The sequence below is a fragment of the Ovis canadensis genome, chromosome 15 (genome assembly GCF_042477335.2).
Source record: "Ovis canadensis isolate MfBH-ARS-UI-01 breed Bighorn chromosome 15, ARS-UI_OviCan_v2, whole genome shotgun sequence".
In the NCBI taxonomy this organism is placed as follows: domain Eukaryota; kingdom Metazoa; phylum Chordata; class Mammalia; order Artiodactyla; family Bovidae; genus Ovis; species Ovis canadensis.
The window spans coordinates 88,275,174-88,294,199 of record NC_091259.1 but is presented as its reverse complement, the minus strand read 5'-3'; the positions used below and the strand labels follow the sequence as shown (position 1 = coordinate 88,294,199).

Genomic DNA, 19,026 nt, shown 5'->3' with positions numbered 1-19,026 from the left:
GGCTTAGCTAGGCCGGCCCAGGCAGTGCTGGGCGGAGACAGCGCTCGGACCTCTGGCGGGAGGCGGGTGGGAGTGCACGACTGAGGAGCGCCGCGGCCCCGGCCACTCGCCCGGCCCTGGCCCTTTCCCTGGCGTCCTTGGCAAGCGTGCCTTGTAGAGCCAGGCTGCCGGGGAAACCCCTGCCCGAGTAGGGTCATCCCGGCCCCGCCTCTGTTTCCCAGCCGCGTGGAGGTCTCTGTGTTTATTCCCCTTCCTCTCCAGAGCTGTTTCAGACCCCTTCTGAGCCTCCGTTTTCCCCTCTGCGGAGAGGGTTTTAGCCCTGTGTGGCATCTAAGACTCTTCCAGCTGGGGGCTCTGTGGACTGGCAGTGAGGAGTAGGGGTCGGGGTGGGGGATACCCGACTGTGCTTTCCCCTCCTTCCAGGGCCTGGCTCAGGCCAGTAAACAGAAGACCAGTCATTCTCCTTTTTTAAAAAAACTAGTATTTGCATTTATTTTTTGTGGCATTTATTCCCCAGGCCATAAGCTTTTGGCTTTTTTTTTTTTTTTTCAGTTTCTCCTGGGATATTTTTTCCTTCTGTGCAGCCTTCTTAGGAACCATCTATTCTTTTTCAGTAAGGATCTTCTCAGTGTGGCAAGGAGAGCTTGTGTATGGGTTGATGCGACCATGAGCTCTGTTAAGTCCTTTGCTACATCCTTGGGGCTTTGTTCACCTGGATGTGCTCAGTGACCAGAAAATCTACACCTAAGCCCTGCAGTTCAGCATTGCTCTCTGCATTTTTGAGCATGTGCAGTAAAAATTCAGCACTCTCGTGGGACCACCGACCCTGAGTCCAGCCCCACCGTTTGGCCCATGGACACCTACCAACTCCACCATTGCAACGACATAATGGCACACGTTGCTTCTTTAAAGTGACATCCTTCAGATACTTGGGGGGTTTTCAGATGTGCATACCTTTAATGGCCTGGGCAGTTTCATGAGTGTTCTTAAAGTGAATTGCAGATCTGAACTTCCTAATTTGCATGATTTTGTGGGGTTTTCTGGATCAAGAGAATAGTGCCCCATTTTTAGAGGTCACCTCAGGCCGCTTACTGGAAAAAGCACGACCAGTTCTCTACCGGTGGGAATTCTGGGCTTGCTTTGTGTGTCCAAGCTTCCTCTTCTGGACACAGGCCTGGCCTTGGCCCTATCCCCTCCCTTACTCCCATCCTCCACTCCCAAGCCCTCCTGTTACCTGTCCTGGCTCAGCTGAAACCATGGACTGTGGCCTTTGGGGCTACTGAGAAGGTTAAAAGGCACCCTCCTGGTAGTCTCAGCCTTGGGGTCTGGGATAGAGCTCATATGGCCAGAACTGGGGAGAAAGTCACTAATGAGCTCCGTGAACTTAAGTACATTTTTTTCCCTTTCTGAGTCCCAGTGCTCAGCTATCAAAGGAGTTGCTCTAGACTGGTATTTCTTAAATACCTAACCATGGCTTATTAATAGGCAAGTCATGATTAAGGGACTCCATAAGTACCTAACTTGGGAAACCCTGGGGTTAAACAGAATTTCTCTTTGCAGGCACTTCTGTGTGTGTGTGTGTGTGTGTGCAGGGTGGCAGGGGAGGGGGCTTACCAGGTGGCTCAGTGGTAGAGAACCCGCCTGCCAATGCAGGAGACACAGGCCACACGGGTTTGATCCCTGAATCGGGAAGATTCCCGGGAGGAGGGCATGGTAACTCGCTTCAGTATTCTTGCTTGGAGAGTCCCAAGAACAGAGGAGCCTGGTGGGCTGCAGTCCGTAGGATCGCAAACAGTCGGACACGACTGAGTGACTTAGCACACGTGCTGTGTGTGGGAGGGGGGTTACAGCGGTTTCCCTCATTGATTTTGCCTTAGAACTTTTCTGTTGTGACTCTGGGGCACATGTTCCTGGAGCTCGCTTTGAGGACTGCCGGGATTAGAAGCTTCCAAGCTTTTCCAAGCAGGGCAAGGGGAGCCCTGGGTGGGTGTCAGGGTCTCCCCTGCTCACGGGCACCCATCTCCTCTCTCAGCTGCCCAACATGTTTGGGAACCTGCGCTCCACGTTCATGGCCCTCATGATCGGCTCCTACGCCTCTTCTGCTATCACATACCCAGGAATCAAGGTATGAGGCTGCTCGGGGAGTGGGTGGTGGTCCGTGAGGTTGCTTGGTCTTCTTTCTGCCTTGACACAAGAACTGGCTGCCTGGTGGCTGGTATGTCTGGTGACCCATCTCCTGCCAGGCGGAGGTCAGCTCCCGTCTCCACAGGGACAAGCCCCGGGGCGTTGTAGGAAGAGCCCGGTGCTGCTGCGGACCAACGGGTCTCTGTTGCGGACCAGCGGGTCTCTGTTATCCTTTCCTTTCCCGTCGTCTGAGTCTAGGCCTTCACGCTGCCTCCCAGGCCAGTGCTTTCTCAGCCGGTCTCCCTGCCTCCAGTGCTTTCCCTCTCTGAGCGATCACCCGCATGATTTCCAGAATGATCTTAGGTGGAGAGCTAGCTCACCCACCTGCTCTCTTTCACCTGCGGAATCAAAAACAACCCCTTTACATGCCTTCCAGGCCCTGGGCTCTTGGACGTCACCCCACTTTTCACGCCACATCTCCTTTCCCTGTCCTGGAGAGGCTGGGCGATTTGGGCCCTGAGGTTGCCAAGCTAGTCCAGGTGAGGCCAGCTGTAAGACAGGTCCACCTAGAGCCAGAAGGCCTGCGTTCTCACTCTGGGCAAACCTGGGGCCTCCTTCCTGCCTCTGATATCAAATCACCTTCTCAGCTGGGTCAAAGCATGCTCTTCAGAGTCTGGTCTGGGCAGTTAATTTATTACAGGAAGTCCCCTGCAAAGGAGTGAGTTCCATTCCAAGAGCACGTGTGTAAATCCTATTTGTTTGCAAGGCCAACAAAGTTAGCCTCCATACCCAACTAATACTGGCTGTATGTGAAATAGGATTGATACTATTTGTATAGTAATGTAATAGGTGTGTAATAGGTTTATGATACTTCTCATACAAATACCACATTAAAAAGCACACACAAAAAAGAAAGAAAACCACTTTTAATCTTACAGTGGAGCAGCTAGAAAAGCACAATAGGACAGGGCAGTAGCTGGCACACAGGGACTGGCATCGCGTGAACAGGCAAGATGCCACGGTTGGATGGCATCACCGACTCAGTGGACGTGAGTTTGAGTAAACTCCGGGAGTTGGTGATGAACAGGGAGGTCTGGTGTGCTGCAGTCCATGGGGTCACAAGGAGTCTGACACCACTGAGCACCTTCACTTTCTGCTCAGCATCCGTCCCAGTGGCGGTGCAGTGCGCGCTTATGGGGTGGCTGACAGTTGTTCAGGCAGGACCAGGCCTGGAGGTGGGGAGGTCTCCCTTCCCTCCGCTAAGGCAGAGAGATCTGAAGAGCCAGACCCTTGGGGTATGGCCCTTTGAGGCTCTGTCCTGCTCCCTGGGAGAAAAGGGCCCTGAAGCCGGAGCCCAGGAGGAGCGGTTTTCCCGGGCAGAGCCGGAGCTCGGAGCAGGGGCCTGGGACCAGTACAGACAGTGGTCCTCCTGGGCAGAGGGTGGCAGGCAGGACAGCTCTGCCCTTAGCCGCTGCCTCACCTGCGGGGCTGACCCGTGGGCACAGAATATGTCAGGACAGAGCCTGCTGGCCCTGAGACTGCACGGCATCCCGCTTCCCTGCCTCCCGGGCCACCACACCTGTGAGAGCTGAGCTAAGACTTCTCCAGTGGAGGTTTTGTCTTTCCCCCAGGGAGGGCGGCAGGAAGGGGCCGGACAAACACGGCTGGGAGCTTCCGCCCTTCTCTCTTGTCCATGAAGTGAAAAGACTTATGTGTGAAAACGAGAACAAAGGAGTCAAAGGCAACACTGGTGTATCTTCTTAAGATAAAAATTGAGATTCCAAAGGCATGTTGCGCTTGTGGCCAGCCTCTTCAGCACCTGCTGGGAATCACGTCGCTCTTGGGAGGGGTGGGGATGAAAAGGAGAGGGGGCTGTGGGGCTTCTAGGTCTGGTCTTAGCGTCTGGCCTTGGTGTTTTCATCTGCGAATTGGGCACATGGGGTGGGCTCGAAAAGACCTCCCCAGAGGCCTCTGGGGCCCAGGTTACGGCTCTGGCTGGAGGGGGCGGGCTGGGGCCCGGCAGCTTCCGCCACGGGCCTCCCTGCTCCCCCACAGCTGATCTACAATGCCGGAGTGTCCTTCATGGCCATTATGTTCGCCTGGTCGGGCCTGGCCTGCCTCATCTTTCTGAACTGCGCCTTCAACTGGCCCAGGGAGGCCTTTCCCTCCCCTGAGGAAGTCAACTACAAGTGAGCAACCGTGGCGGTGGGGGGAGGGGGAGATGGGAGGGGACCCCACCTGCCGACCTGGAAGCCAAGTGTGGTGGCGCGATGCTAGGAGCAGCTCGGAGTCAGGGAAAGCGAGCTCTGCTTTCTCACCTGGACCTCAGGCCCGATCTGACCCCCTGCAGGTGTTCTGTGTGGCTGGGGCATGACACTGGCAGCCGGGCTTGGGGAGTGCTGTCCTTCTGTCCAGGCTGCAGGATGGGGTCAGAGTGGCAGGGACGCACGCCACGGGGACCCAGAAAAGGGGTCTGCAGAGGAGTAATGTCCCAGCTCTTGTGGGGCAACCTGAACGTCGACTTACACACACACCCCCCGCCCCGTCAGTTCACACACACATACCCACACACTGCCCCTGTCAGTTCCCCAGGGCACTGGGGTGATGCTCCGCAACCAAGCACCTCGGGGGCCAGTCAAGTAGCTGATACTGATCGAGCATCCTCTGTGTGCCAGGCCCTGTGCCCGGTGGTCATTCTCAGACTCAGGACGTGGGTTCTGATATTAACTCCATTCCTAACAGGCACAGGGGCACGCAGTCACTTTCCTGGGGTCACACCATTGGAGCGGGGTGGGGTTGGGGGCCGCACGGTGACTCTAAGGCTGGGATCAGGACTCCAGAACCTGGGACTCCCCAGGACTCCATGCCTTCATTTCCAAGGGCCTGAGTTCAATCCACGGTCCTAGAACCAAGATCCCACAAGCTTCATGGTGCAGCCAAAAGGAAGCTAGAACTTCAGAGCCTGAGTTCTTCTGTTTAAAAAATGTGTTTATTGAAGTACAGTTGATTTAAATGTTGCGTTGGTTTCAGGTGTACAGGGTAATTCAGATATACATGTCTTCTTTTTCTGATTCTCTTCCCTGCTAGCTTGTTATAAAATATTGGGTACTAGGCAGTGGGTCTCTGCTGGTCCTCTGTTTTATGTTGAGGTAGAGCAGTGTGTATATGTGAATCTCAGACTCCTAATCCATCCTTCCCTCTGCCCGGTCCCTCGCCAGAATCTGGGTCCTTACGGCAGCCTCCAAGGCAACAGCCTAAGTGGAAAGCGGCTTCATCCACCCTTCACTTAGCGGGTGCTGAGCCCGGCCCTGGGCTCCCAGCTGCGCCAGACACAAGCCCTGCGCTGGGGAGCACGTCAGCGCTGGGTACAGGGGACTTGGCACACCCAGGACAGCACCCACCAGAGGCAGGCTGCAGAGGTAGGGCTCCGTGGGGCTGCTTCCCACGAGCTGCTGCCCGCCTCCCGGCAGGGAGAAGACCAAGCTCAGAGAGCTGGCCCTGGACCACAGGGTGACCGGGGACCGCTTCTACTCCTACGTGAGCACGGTGGGCCAGCGCCTGAGCCAGAAGGCCCCCAGCCTGGAGGAGGGGGTCCTCTTTATCTCATCCCAGGACGTGCGTGGCGGCGCAGAGAGCTCTGCTGAGAGTGAGTGTCCGGTCCCGGGACGGCCTCGGTGGGTGGAGATGCCGGGGCCTCACGAGGAGTGAGCACCCTTGCCTGGGCGCTCATTTTCCCTCCTGAGTTCTCACAACACCCCCCCCCCCCGACCGCGCCCCCCTGCCGGACAGGTGGGCCCGCCTCCCTTTCTAGAACGGGGGCAAAGGCGAAGCTCAGAGAACTCCGGGATGCTCGGGTTCACGGGCCCTCGGCCGGATTCCTGGAATCCGGCGGCCGCTTCCGGAATGGGGCAGGTCCCTTCCAGGCCTGTGGGAGAGAGGTTTTCTTTCCGCGGGGCTGCCTGCGACCTCCAAGCCACTTGCTTCGGACGCCGCCGGGGGAGCGGGCCTCTAGGCTGGGTCCGCGCGGCCCGGTTGGTTAGCGCCCCTGCTGGCCGCGTCGGGGAGCTGCGCCTGCCTGCCGCCCGGCCGCTTGGCGGGGCGTCAGCCGTGGGGTGCGGGGAAGAAGGATGGGAGTCCCGAGATGGGGGTCTGAGTCCAGCTCCTCGGTTCCAGGCCACGTGACTTGGGTGGGTCGCTTAACCCCACTCTCACCTTCCCCGTCCCTTAAGCTAGCACTAAGAACACCTTGATGCTGGGAATGATTGAAGGCGGGAGAAGGGGACGGCAGAGCATGAGATGGCTGGATGGCATCACCGACTCAATGGACATGAGTTTGAGTAAACTTCTGGAGTTGGTGATGGACAGGGAGGCCTGGCGTGCTGCAGTCCACGGGGTCGCAAAGAGTCTGAGACGACTGAGCGACTGAACTGAGAACAGCCACCTCACAGGGAAGTTAGTTGGGAGGATTGAACGCGGGGAGGAACGTGAGCTCTCTGTAAACTGAGGCATGCTGTGAGGTTCTGAGGTGGTCCCCACTGATGGGTCCCCCAGGCCGAGCTGTTATGGGTTTGGGCTGAGTCCCTCTGGCCTGCGGCTCCCAGCCCCGGGACCTTGGGCAGGTCACTGGCTGTGCTGAGCTGCAGTCCCCCATCTGTCCGTGTGCTGCACACTGGGCTGTAGTACAGAAGCTGTCTGCAGCGCGGGAGCCCTGGCTTCAGTCCCTGGGTTGGAAAGATCCCCTGGAGGAGAGCATGGCGACCCACTCCAGTATTCTTGCCTGGAGAATCCCACGGACAGGAGCCTGGTGGGATACAGTCTGTGGGGTTGCAAAGAGTTGGACACAACTGAGCAACCAAGCACAGCACAGTTTCATGACGTGGGATGGCGCGTGTCCGGGGTGCAGCACACGGCGGGTGCCTAGTAAACAGCAGCCAGAGCTACTGCCAGGCTAAGCCTGGGGTATGCACCTGGAGGTCACCTGAGAGCGTTCTGGTGAGGGAATTCCCTGGTGGTCCAGTGCCTAGGTCTTGGGTTCGAACCCTGGTCAGGGAGCTGAGATCCCACAAGCCACGCAGCGTGGCCAGAAAAAAAAAAGTCTCCTAGTGAGATAGTTACAGAGCTGGGCGCGTCGGAGGCCAGAGAGGCTAAGCCAGCCCCTCTCCGAGGTCACTGCGGCAGTGCCCACCAGAACGGCACCCCCTGGGACGTGGCACACTGGAGTCCTGGGGCTCAGGGGCGCCCCTGCTGTCCCCCCAGAGTCTGTGCCCCTGCGTAGGAGCCTCTGCTCCCCCATTTTCCTGTGGAGCCTCCTCACCATGGGCGTGACCCAGCTGCGCGTCATCTTCTACATGGCTGCCATGAACAAGATGCTGGAGTACCTGGTGACGGGCGGCCAGGAGCATGGTGAGGTTTTGCTGAGCCCCCGGGGGGCTGGGGGTGTGTGGGGCACGCTGGCCGAGCTCCCCTCACCCTGGCTTCCTCCCCCCCCACCCCCGCCCAACAGAGACGGACGACCTAAAGCAGAGGGCCACAGAGACAGGTAGGGGGACACAAGCTTGGGCCCAGAGCCCTGCTCTCCCTATCGACGGGTGACCCATCCTCGGGTCATGCGGCCTGGCTGTGTGGGGGACCTGAGAATCTGGGGGTCAGAGGGGGAGATCTTGGCATTCCCCTGCCTCTGCTGGAGGTGACTGACAGTACCCACTGGATTGTCTGGCTGTGGGGGGGATCTGAGAATCTGGGGGTCAGAGGGGGAGATCTTGGCATCCCCGCTCTGCTGAGGCTGGGCTGCTGGCTCCCCGCCTGCCAGCCCCTGACCCCGCTCCCCTCCCGCCCTCCCAGTGGAGTTCTACTCCTCTGTCTTTGGGGCCTTGCAGCTGTTGTGCCTTCTCACCTGCCCTCTCATTGGCTACGTCATGGACTGGCGGATCAAGGACTGCGTGGACGGCCCCACTCCCAGGTGACCTGCCCTGGGGTGGGGACAGCTCTGTGCTTTCACACCCAGTGTCTTATTCCAGTCTCCCGAGGAACCCAGGAGAGGAGGGGCTCGTGCCCATTTTACAGATGAGGAAACTGAGACCAGGAGGGGACGCAGCTGCCTTGATGATGAGCATAGCTGGCAGTAAATGCTGCCTGTGCACCAGGCACCTGCGCTGTCCTATTTAATCCTGCGCTGGCTCCCTGAGCTAGGTACACACATTATTATGCTGGCTTCACAGAGGAGCCGAGACGCAGAAAGGTTCAGGAACTGACTCGAGATCACACAGCTTTTAGTAGGAGGTTCCAGAACCTTTGTCATGATGAGCACACTCTGGAGCCTTCTTAAGGTTAGGAAGAAATAGATCTGGTGTATTAGATATCTACTGCTGTGTAACAAATTACTCTCAAACGTTGCATCTGTAAACAATATTTATTATCTCATCGTTTCTGAGAGACAGGAATCTGGGAATGACTTAGCTGGGTGGTTTTGGCTCAGAGTCTTTTTGAGTCTGTTCAGACCGGTGTAACAAAATAGCAGACAGAGTAGCTTGGGGTCAGTGGAAATTTATTTCTTACAGTTCTGGAGGCTGGAAGTCCAAGAGCGGGGTGCCAGCATGGGTGGGTGAGGGCCCTCTTCAAGGTGGCATATTTCTCATTGTCATCGCATTGAACTTGTGGCTCAGACAGTAAAGAGCCCACCTGCAAAGCCAGAGACCTGGGTTTGATCCCTGGTGGGAAAGGTCCCCTGGAGGAGGGCATGGCAACCCACTCCAGTTTTCTTGCCTGGAGAATCCCATGGACAGAGGAGCCTGGCGGGGTACAGTCCAAGGGGTTACAGAGAGTCAGACAGGACTGAGCAGGCACGCAGGCATACCAGATGGTGCTGGAGGAGCCATGCTTTGAGAAGCACGTGGCTGGAAGAGAGACTTTCTCCCTCTCCTGGTGCCCTGAAATGGGAGGGCGGCCACTGAAGAGGTTGGGGCCAGTGACAGCCTGTCCTGCACAGGGACGGGGCGGCCACCAAGTCCGTCAGACCACGCTACCTTGAGATCCAGAAGCTCACCAACGCCATCAACGCCTTCACCCTGACCAACCTGCTGCTCGTGGGTTTTGGCATCACCTGCCTCATCAACAACCTACACCTCCAGGTACCAACTTCCACGCACCCCACGCTCCCTGCCTCACGGTGGTCTCCCCGGCACCAGCCTCAGGCAGCTGCGGCTGGGTCCTCATCCTCTGGGTCTATTTGCCCGGTTCTCCAGGAGGTGTCTCCGCACCCCCTCCCCTCTCCTCATCCCCCTCCCACCTCCACCCCCCCACCTTCACCTCCCCACCTCCACCCCCGCACCTCCACCCCCCACCCCCCCAACCTCAACCCCCCCACCCCTCCACGCCCCCCACCTCCACCCCCCTCCCCTCCACCCCCTCCCCTCTACAACCCCTCCCCCCCTCCCCGCTCTGCCCCCACGCCCCTCACCTCTGCCCTCTCTCCCTTCCGTTTCAGTTTATGACTTTCGTCCTGCACACCATGGTGCGTGGCTTCTACCACTCGGCCTGCGGAGGCCTCTACGCCGCGGTGTGAGTCAGCCGGGCAGATGGCCTTCCCGAGGGCTCCCCTTGGCGCACCCCTCCGCAGCCTCCCCCCCTGGAACTCTGGCGCCTGTGGTGCTCCATGGTGAAGACCTTGCCTGCCAGTGCTGGAGATGTCAGAGATGCGGGTTCGATCCCTGGGAGGGGAAGATCCTCCAGAGGCGGGCATGACAACCCCCTCCAGTATTCTTGGGCTTCCCTGGTTTCTCAGTTGGTAAAGAATCCATCTGCAATTAGGGTTAGGGTTAGGGTTAGGATTAAGAGACCTGGGTTCGATCCCTGGATGGGGAAGATCCCCTGGAGGAGGACATGGCAACCCCCTCCAGTAGTCGAGCCTGGAGAATCCCAGCGATAGAGGAGCCTGGGGACTCCGGTGGTTCACAGGGTCACACAGAGTCGGACACGACTGAGCAACTCAGCAGCAGCAGCAGCTGCAGGGTGGGTGAGGATCAGGGGGTGGTCCAGCTCACTGCCCTCTCCCAGCTCCCTAGTGACGGGGTGCTCCCTGCCTCAAAGGCAGCCCTCTTGGGGCGGCTCCGCCGTCAGGGCGCCCTCCCTTAGGGGCGGCTGACATCCTTGGCTTGGCCCTGCATCTCCCCCCACAGCTCCCGCGCGCCCTCTCGGAGTGGCCCCTCTGCTCCCGTCAGCCCTGCTGGACTCTTCTCGCAGTCTCTTTGCCTCATAACGTCCCTGCTTCATGTGGGGCGACCCCCCTCCCCTGGCACCCCATTCCCCTTCCCCTGTGGCTTCTGGTTTCCATGCCGAGTGTCTCTGCTGTAGGGGTGATGGCGAAAGAGGGAGGGCAACGCTGTGACAGCTGTGGAGCGCTTACTCCGCGGTGGGTGCAGGGTGAGACGCTGACCCCCTCCCTTATCCAGACCCCGGGGCCGCCGGGGTCACCCTGGATTCCACATGCTCATTGCTCACAGCCCAGGTCATGCTCCACGCTCCACAGACCCACATGCAGCCCGTCACAGCATCCCTGGCGATGGCATGCCTGTCCTGGATCGTGGCTGCTGCCGCCTCCCAGCGATCGCCCGTCTCCCCCAGTCCGCCCTTGCCGCCCCTGGTATTTCTAATGCAGGAGCTGGAGACACCCGTTGGGACATAGGTCTCTTCCCATCTCTCCATGGCTGCCTCCCTCGTCTCACGTAGAGAAAAAGCCAAAGGCTCTGTTATGGCTCAGAGCGTCCTGCCTGGGCATCCAGTGGTTAAGAATCTGCCTTGCGGTGCAGGGGATATGCGTTCGATCCCAGGGCGGAGAACTAACGTCCCAGAAGCTGTGGAGCAGCTCAGCCCACCTGTCACGACTGGAGGGTCTGTGCGCCACAGTGAAGCACGCAGCCAAGATCCCGCGAACCGAGACGGAGACCTGCTGTAGCCAAATGGAGAAATATATTAGAACAAATAAAGAGGCCGCGCAGGGTCTGGTCCCCCCTCTCCCTCCCCCCCCGCTCCCCCCCCCCCCTCCCCCCCGTGCTCACCCCTGTCTCCTGCTGCAGAAACCTCGTGCGCTCCTCCCCAGCACCCGTCTTCCTGGCTCGTTCTTCCCCCAGACGTCCACAAGCCAGCTGCCGCGCCTTGTTCGGGGCTTTCCCCCAGGGCCTCCTTTGAGCCTTCCCCACCTCCCTGGAAGCACCCCCTGCTTGGCTTGCCTTTGTTCCTCAGCTCTGTCACCTTCTGACACGCAGTGCTTTCTTGGTACTTTGCCCCGCCCAGTGGCACATCCGATCTTAATTCCCTGACCAGGGACCAAACCTGTGTCCCCCTGAAGTGGAAGCTAGGAACCCTAACCGCTGGACCACCAGGGAAGTCCCCACTATGTGTTTACTTCGCTGCTTTTGTGATTACTACCCAGCCACCCAGAATGCCGCCTCCAGCTCTGGTTCTTTGCTCTTTCCACGCACCTAGAACAGTGCCTGGCACATGGTAGGAGCTCAATAAGCAATGCGTCAAAAGAATAAAAACAGCCCGGTGAGGCTAGCACTCTCCCTGTTTTTAGGGAAGGAGGTGAAGTTCAGAGAGGCTGAGTTACTTGCTGTTATCACACAGCTGCTGGGGGTGGTTTAGTCGCTCAGTCGTGTCCGACTCTTGTGACCACATGGACTGTAGTCCGCCAGGCTCCTCTGTCCATGGGCTTTCCCAGGCAAGAATACTGGAGCGGGTGGCCATTTCCTTCTCCAGGGATCTTCCCAATCCGGGGATCGAACCCTGGTCTCCTGCACCGTAGGCAGAGTCTTTACCAACTGAGCTTCGAGGGAAGCTAGTAGGTGTCAAACCGGCTCTGTAGCCTTCAAGTCATAGCATATACCCTCGAGACCAGGGCATATGCAGAGAGCCTGAGGCTTTTTAAATGTTTTTGCCATGCCACTTGGGATGTTAGCTCACCAGCCAGGGATGGAACCCTCGCCTCCAGCATTGGCAGCGCAGTCTTCAGCACTGGACTGTCAGGCCCGTCCTGAGCCTGCACTTTTAACCTCTGCCTCGCCCAGCGGACAGAGCGTGATGTCCAGGGCTGGAGGGCACAGGCTGGGCTGGAGAGGGGCGCGTGCCCCTCACGCGGGGCCCCCTTCTCTTCGGCAGGTACCCGTCCAAACACTTCGGGACGCTGACGGGCCTGCAGTCCCTCCTAAGTGCCGTGTTTGCCCTGCTGCAGCAGCCGCTCTTCATGGCCATGGTTGGGCCCCTGAAAGGAGAGCCCTTCTGGGTGAGCGGCAAGGGGGCATGGGGGCCATGGGACCCCCCTGCCTGGGTGCAGCTGAGGAGCTGGGGGTGGGGGGCTCTCGCAAGTGGCGGAATCTTTCATTCTCATTTCAGCCACTCTCTCATCTGGGGGTTTCCAACTGGCAGTCGGTCAAACCTCCTTATAGACACCCCAGCCTGGGCCCAGGACGCTGTAATAAGCTCCCAGGTGACCTGGGGATTGGCCCAGTCCTGATCCAAGGCAGGGACCTTCTCTCCTAGAAAGAGGCTCCTCCAAATCTTCTGAGCTCAAACACCCACAGTACTGGGGTACCAGCCGTTGGTCTTGTTGGAAAGGCTCTTCCTCACATTGAACTGATCCCACCTCCCTAAAGCTGACATCTGCCCCGGGGGTCCACGCACTCCCCTCAACCCTCCCGCCAGAGCACGACAGCTACTGTGTCCCGAGTGCTCACCAGGCGCTGATAAGTACATCAGTGCAGTTCAGTTGCTCAGTCCTGTCAGACTCTTTGCGACCCCATGGACCGCAGCACGCCAGGCCTCTCTGTCCATCACCAACTCCTGGAGTTTACCCAAACTCATGTCCATCGAGTTGGTGATGCCATCCAGCCATCTCATCCTCTGTCGTCCCCTTCTCCTCCTGCCCTCAATCTTTCCCAGCATCAGGATCTTTTCCAGCGAGTTGGTTCTTCGCATCAGGTGGCCAGAATACTGGAGCTTCAGCTTCAGCCTCAGTCCTTAGTGTATTTTTATTGAACGTGGCCACCATTGCCCAGAGGAGGGGGGGTGTAGACTCGAGGTGACTGGTCCGTGAGCCACCCCATGAGGAACGGGGTGGGCTGTGTGCGGGGTCTGAGCAGGGCCTCCCGGGCGCCCATGCTCGCCTGCCACCACCCTGCTACGGGACCCCACCACCCACATCCTCAGAAGCCCAGGCTCCCAGCCAACACCAGGTCATTTGGGCCCTGGCGTCAGGTGGGGTTCAGACCCGGCTCTGGAGCTCTATGGGCGTCCCGTGAGACGCTGGCGGAGAGCAGCTGCCTACAGCGAGGGCTCGCTCTGTGTATCTTCTGGCCCAGAACCAGTCCACCTTAAAGGAGATCAGTCCTGGGTGCTCATTGGAAAGACTGATGCTGAAGCTGAAACTCCAGTACTTTGACCACCTCATGCGAAGAGTGGACTCATTGGAAAAGACTCTGATTCTGGGAGGGATTGGCGGCAGGAGGAGAAGGGGACGACTGAGGATGAGATGGCTGAATGGCATCACTGACTTGATGGACATGAGTCTGAGTGAACTCCTGGAGTTGGTGATGGACAGGGAGGCCTGGCATGCTGCGGTTCATGGGGTCGCAGAGTCGGACACGACTGAGCGACAGCGCCTGAACTGCACTGAACAGGACCCGGTGTGCAGATGGCTGCCTTCTCCCTGAGGGAGGCTGAGCGGCCCCCGAGGGTGAGGAGGGTGGACAGCTTGCCTCTTTTTTTTCTCTTTCTCCCCCCCCCTGCAGGTGAATCTGGGCCTCCTGCTCTTCTCGGTCCTGGGGTTCCTGTTACCATCCTACCTCTTCTGCTACCGCGCCCGGCTCCAGAGGGCAGATGTCGCCTGCTGGGGGGCCCCCCTGAAGACGCCTGGCGGCCCCAAGGTGGCGGCCTAGGCCCCCCGAGTCCCAGGGCCTGGACCACAGGCGGCCGCGGCCTGCACAGAGGCACTGACTCTCCCTATGACCTCCGCACAGCACCAGGGACCACGGATTTATAAATAACGGGAGAAGTTCTATTTTTGTGGGAACGTGTGAAAAAGAAAGAAAAAGAAATCCCCAAAGCCACGCTCCATTGACCGAAGACGGCCCCCATGCCGGGATCGAACCCTCTTGAACCTGGGGTTGGAGGGCCCGGGGTGGGGCCCTGCACTTCCTCTGGGCCTCGTCCGAGGGGCCTGCCCGCTCGTGGCTCCTGCGGGCCTGTGGGGTCAGCGAACAGGTGACCCCTCAGCTGTGCAGAGGCCAGGGTATGCGTGATCACGTGTGGAACTCCCTTCTCCTCCGGGGAAATGGGCCGTGTCCTGAGGCCTCCGCGTGGGAGGGAAGCCCTCCTGGGGGCTGAAGGGCGGGTTCTCTCCCTGATGCTGCTGCCTGCAGATCTCAGAGGAAATAAAAAGGGAAGTGAGAGACCGGCTGCGGTGTGCCTGCCTGTGTCTGGGTTGGGGAGTGTCTTCCCACACCTCCATCCCCCTTTCTCACCCAGGCGCAGCTGGGCATTAACTAGGGCACTTAAGGTGCCAGCCTGTCCACCCCCAGCTGCCTGTCTCAGCTCCCTGTTCTCTACCGTGCCCTGGAGCGGGTGGAGGCCCTGCACTCAGCTCCTCCCCCGCCACTTCTCAGGGTTTGGGGTACGTCTGGCAGGGAGGTTGGCCCTTCTTCCTACCTATGATCAAGGCAGGAGGCTTTGGGAAAAATGCTAAGGCGCGCCTCTTGAACTTTCTTGTCTGGCATCTCTGGAGATCTGTTGAAAGTAACTTTTTTTTGGGGGGGGGTGTCCTGTTTTATCTTAAAACTTGATGCAAATTTCGAGCTTCACCTTGTGCTATATTAATATTTACTCTCAGGAATAAAGGGAGGCTTTAAAAGTTACCTACATCAAGGGAGGCACCATCTTTGAGGGCAAGGGGCCGTCCAGGAAGCGACACCTCATTTATTCCACTCCTGCTTCTTTCTGGCCTGGGACACAACCCTGAAACTCACAGAGGGGAGGGGCCTGTGTGTCGAGGCTCTGCCTGTTCCAGCTACACAGGCCCCTCATTGCGTCCTCACCGTAGAGGTCGGTGTCTCCGGGTCTGAGCCTTCCTCTCTCTACAAAACGACCCGGAGACCCAGGGGCACAGAGCTGGCAGGTGGTGGGGCTGGGCGTTGTGGCTGCTGAGTGCCAAGCTCAGGACTGCCGGGGCAATCAGCGTTAGAAAGGAAGCTCTGAGATTGTCAGCCCAGCTCTCTGCTGCCCTCTCAGGGCGGGGAGGAACCACAAAGGCCTTATGTACCACCCTACTCCCCCCAAACCTAGGAGAACCCCGAAATGATGGCCCTGGAGGACAGTAGCACAGAGGAGCCCTCCCGTTGTCTGCAGCTCTCTTTAGAAGCTGATTCAGTAGACTGACTCCCCCATTTGACGGATGTCCAGCGGGATCTGGAGACGTGGCTGAGCCACACGGCGCATCCCTGGCTGCTCGCAGCCCAGGCTCCTGGCTTCCCGCGGTGTCTTTTTCGCAAAGTAGGAAACCAGATTTGGACCGCATCCGCCAACGGGTTGGACGGGCGCCCAGTGGCCTTGCCCGGGTCTCTCTGCACTCTGTGCCCGGGGACCTTGACTTTCCGTCCGGTCCGGTGGAAGCGGATCACAAAAGATGAACGGGAGAGGGGCGAGCGGAGGGACCCCGGCTGTGCGCCCCGGACTCTGCGCTCCGCAGGCGGCGCTGCGTGGCTGCGGCTGGGACGGGGTTGGGGGAGCCACGGGGGACCCCACACCCTCCCTCGACAGTCCCTGCCGGCTCGTCAGCCTCTCCTGGGTCGCATCTCCAGGCCCCTCCCCTAAGATAGCCCCGTGCCCCTCTACCACGGAGCCAGCGACCCTCGAGGCTGAAGGAGGGGTCTCGACCGCGCCCCCGCCCATGCCCAGAGGGCATGGGATCGGGTGGGGGACTCAGGCGGGGATCTCGGCCTCCTTGGGGCGGGGTGTCTTCTCGCCCCGCGTCCACGGGCGGGGGCGCTTGGGGAGGGGGCTGGCGGGGGCGGCCGCGAGCTGGAGCCTGTTTGTCGCGGCGCCGCCGAATGGAACAGATGGCTGGGAGGGGGGGAGAGGGTACGTGGCGGGGAGGAGGAGGCTGCGGGGGCCGGGGGCTGAGGAACTCGGGATTTCGACGCCCCAAGTCTCCCGGGAGAAGCGCCCCTCCCCACCTCTTCCCAGAAAGAGGGGGCGGGCAAGTGCCTGCCCTTTCTTCCCCCTGAGCCCCACCCCCCCGCAAACCCCGCCGTCCCCCCGGGGGCGCGCCCCTCACCCCCGGGACCCCCAGAGCGGGCGGCGTCCAGGCCGCCGGACGCAAGGGTTAATGGGGGTCCCCACCCCCGCTCCGAGGGGCGAGGGGGCTGCGGGACGCGGGGCGAGACTTCTGGGGAAAAACGTGCTAATTGGAACGTCACGCAGATGAGCTGGGGTGGGGGCTGGGCAGGGCACAGGGCGGGGGTTGGAGGGCGAGGGATCCGAGGCGCCCTCCCGCCAGGGCAGTGATGGGGACCGCCGCGGAGGCCCGCGGGTTTCTGCAGAGGAGGCCGCCCCCCGACCCTGCGCCCCAGAAGAACGCGGCTCTCTCAATCTCTGGTCGGGGTCTCAGATTCCCCGCGAAGGGGGCGGCAGCGTGCAAGTGACTGTCCCCGCCGGCGGCTTACCTCGGGCGCGACCCTCGCCGCGGCCCCGCCCCGTCTGTCTCCTGCATCCTTCTCCGCCCCCATCTGCGGCATCACCCTGTCCACGCAAGAGTCCTGCCCGTGGCTTCCACCAGGATCTAATTTTTCTCACTTTGCTTTCTCCTGTCTGCCCCCCTCGGGACCACCCCACCTCCAGGGAGCTGTTTCTCCGCCTTCTGAGACCTTCCTAACCCACCCCCACGTGCTAAGATGCAGATTCCAGGGCTCAGGGAGAAACTGGCCTAGTGGGTCTGAGGGGCTTGGGAACCTGCGTCTTAGCTGTTTCCCACCCGAGAATCAGATGGGAAAGACCTTCACTTTCAGAAACACTGGTCAAGGACTGGGAAGCCTGGACAAGCCTTCCTGAACGGCCACTCCCAACTTCTCTGGCAGGGTCCTGCCCTCCCCCCTGCTCGGTGTGGTCTCCTTGGCTTCCAGGGCACAAGAAGGTGCCAGGAAGGACGGAAGGAGGCAGAGAGGGGGGAGGAAGGAGGGAGCAGTGAGTCTGTGCCTGCTGCTCCCTCTCTGAGCTGGGCCTTCCTTCGCCTTCCTCTCTCTGTGCCGGGGCCCTCTGCTGCAGCGGGGAGTCGTCCTCAATCAGGCCACCAGCCTTGCTTCACTATCTCCCTTCCCTTCCCCACCTCAACTGAAGTTTCTAGGAAGGCCAAAGGCTCGTGGGATGGGCCAGCCGTTTGGGTCTTAGGAGGGAATGGCAGAGCCTGAGTCCCCGCCTCCCCAAGAAAGAGGCAAAAGCACCCCTGGGATTGAAAGAAAAACCGGAGGAGGCGGGCAGGGCTTGGAGAAAGATAACAGCAAACAGATGGGTGACCTTCAAGGGCCTTGCACTTACTCCCCACGACAGTTCCCTTTAGGCAGGCGCTGTCGCCCCCAGGTTGTGAATGCAAAACCATACGAGGGATGCTCAGAGAGGTTAAGTGACTCGCTCAAGGTCCCACTGCGAGTGGGAAAATAACTCGGTCATTCACACCTCTACGTCTCCCAGAGCCTCTCTCAGGAGGCTGCCAGGAGGCGCCCCAGGCCTGCCCTGCCTGTCCCACCCCCGGGGGCCGTGGGGACAGGAGAGGGGACCGTGCAGAGATGAAAAGGGAACATCTGATAGGTCTGGCTGGAAGCATTAAAAATTCATCTAGAAACCTGACCCCAGCTGGACCTTGGGCCTACCACCTGGACTGTCCCCGGCCTGGCGGCCTCTCAGAGCCTGACGGGCAAACGTCACTTCCACAGGGTTCTGGGAGCCTCCTCCCACCCTCACCCCACAAGTCTTTGCCTTTCATAGGAGAGGGGTTCTCTCATGGATCTGGGAGCTAACATCGGGAGTCAGCAGCTCAAAAAGCAGGGCTGACAGCCCTCCCCCCACTCTGAGTGTAAGAACCTTAGAGGTTTAAGGGCTTATGGACCTTGTCATCTGGTGTCCTTCTCTGCCTCTCCCCAGGCGGAGAGATGCTCACGCTCAGGTTAGGGTTCCTGAGCCTGACTGTGATACCCACGGTGGCCGGTAAGGGGCAGCCACCTCCTGGGAGCCAGCCCTAGCCTGAGCCTCTCCCAGCAGCTTTGAAGGAGGAGAACAGAACCCCCGGGCTAAGGTCAGCAAGATGGAGCTTTAGCCTTGGGGAGGGGCTTGGACTCTGTTATCTGAGGCAGGGGGCGAGGGTCCCACGTCTGCGGAAGACTGAGGAACTTTAGGGGAGAGGTGCAAAGTGGATTTGTGGGGTTCACATTCATGGTAATGGAGGGCCCACATGGTGCAATCTTTCCAGCTGGAGTGAAGATGTCGGTGGTGGGGGGGAGGGCAGGAGAGAAAAAGATAGAAAGCAAGGACCGGACGCTGCCGGGCCTCCAAGGCTTTGCTAAGACGTCTTATCTTTAACTTGCAGGGGAACAGGGGCCCGTGGCTCGTGCCTGAGTAGCAGAATGGCATAATGCGAGCTCTGGTCTGATGGATCTGGTCAACATGAGCCAGCAGAGCGGGAGGCAGCGAGAGATCGAATGCAGGAAATCGGGAGAGGAGGTTACTGCTATTTTCTTCCACATTCTAAGCATGAGGTAATGGGGAGATGCATCAGGCAGGGAGCTGGGGTGGGGAGGAATGGGAAGGAAGGGCTGGGTGGGGGCCGCGGGGGGACTGGGTGGGTGAGCTGATGGGAGATTCAAGGAA

At 59.6% G+C, this 19,026-nt stretch overlaps 1 protein-coding gene across 26 annotated transcripts in view; it reads left to right on the top strand.

The window, feature by feature from the left end:
• Window positions 1-14,571, top strand: part of SLC43A1 (solute carrier family 43 member 1) — a 30,104-nt gene extending 15,533 nt beyond the window's left edge. For 11 of the 26 annotated variants that reach the window (XM_069554557.1, XM_069554553.1, XM_069554570.1 and 8 more), the window contains 10 exons: window positions 2,033-2,125; window positions 4,180-4,313; window positions 5,595-5,770; window positions 7,381-7,527; window positions 7,628-7,663; window positions 7,966-8,083; window positions 9,110-9,251; window positions 9,608-9,681; window positions 12,277-12,400; window positions 13,905-14,571. In XM_069554557.1, coding sequence (XP_069410658.1) covers window positions 2,033-2,125; window positions 4,180-4,313; window positions 5,595-5,770; window positions 7,381-7,527; window positions 7,628-7,663; window positions 7,966-8,083; window positions 9,110-9,251; window positions 9,608-9,681; window positions 12,277-12,400; window positions 13,905-14,051 — 1,191 coding nt within the window. In that variant the 3' untranslated portion in view covers window positions 14,052-14,571. The remainder of the gene's footprint in view (window positions 1-2,032; window positions 2,126-4,179; window positions 4,314-5,594; window positions 5,771-7,380; window positions 7,528-7,627; window positions 7,664-7,965; window positions 8,084-9,109; window positions 9,252-9,607; window positions 9,682-12,276; window positions 12,401-13,904) is intronic. The other 15 variants (XM_069554556.1, XM_069554551.1, XM_069554563.1 and 12 more) reach the window with 3 other exon arrangements.
• The last annotated feature ends 4,455 nt before the right edge of the window (window positions 14,572-19,026 follow it).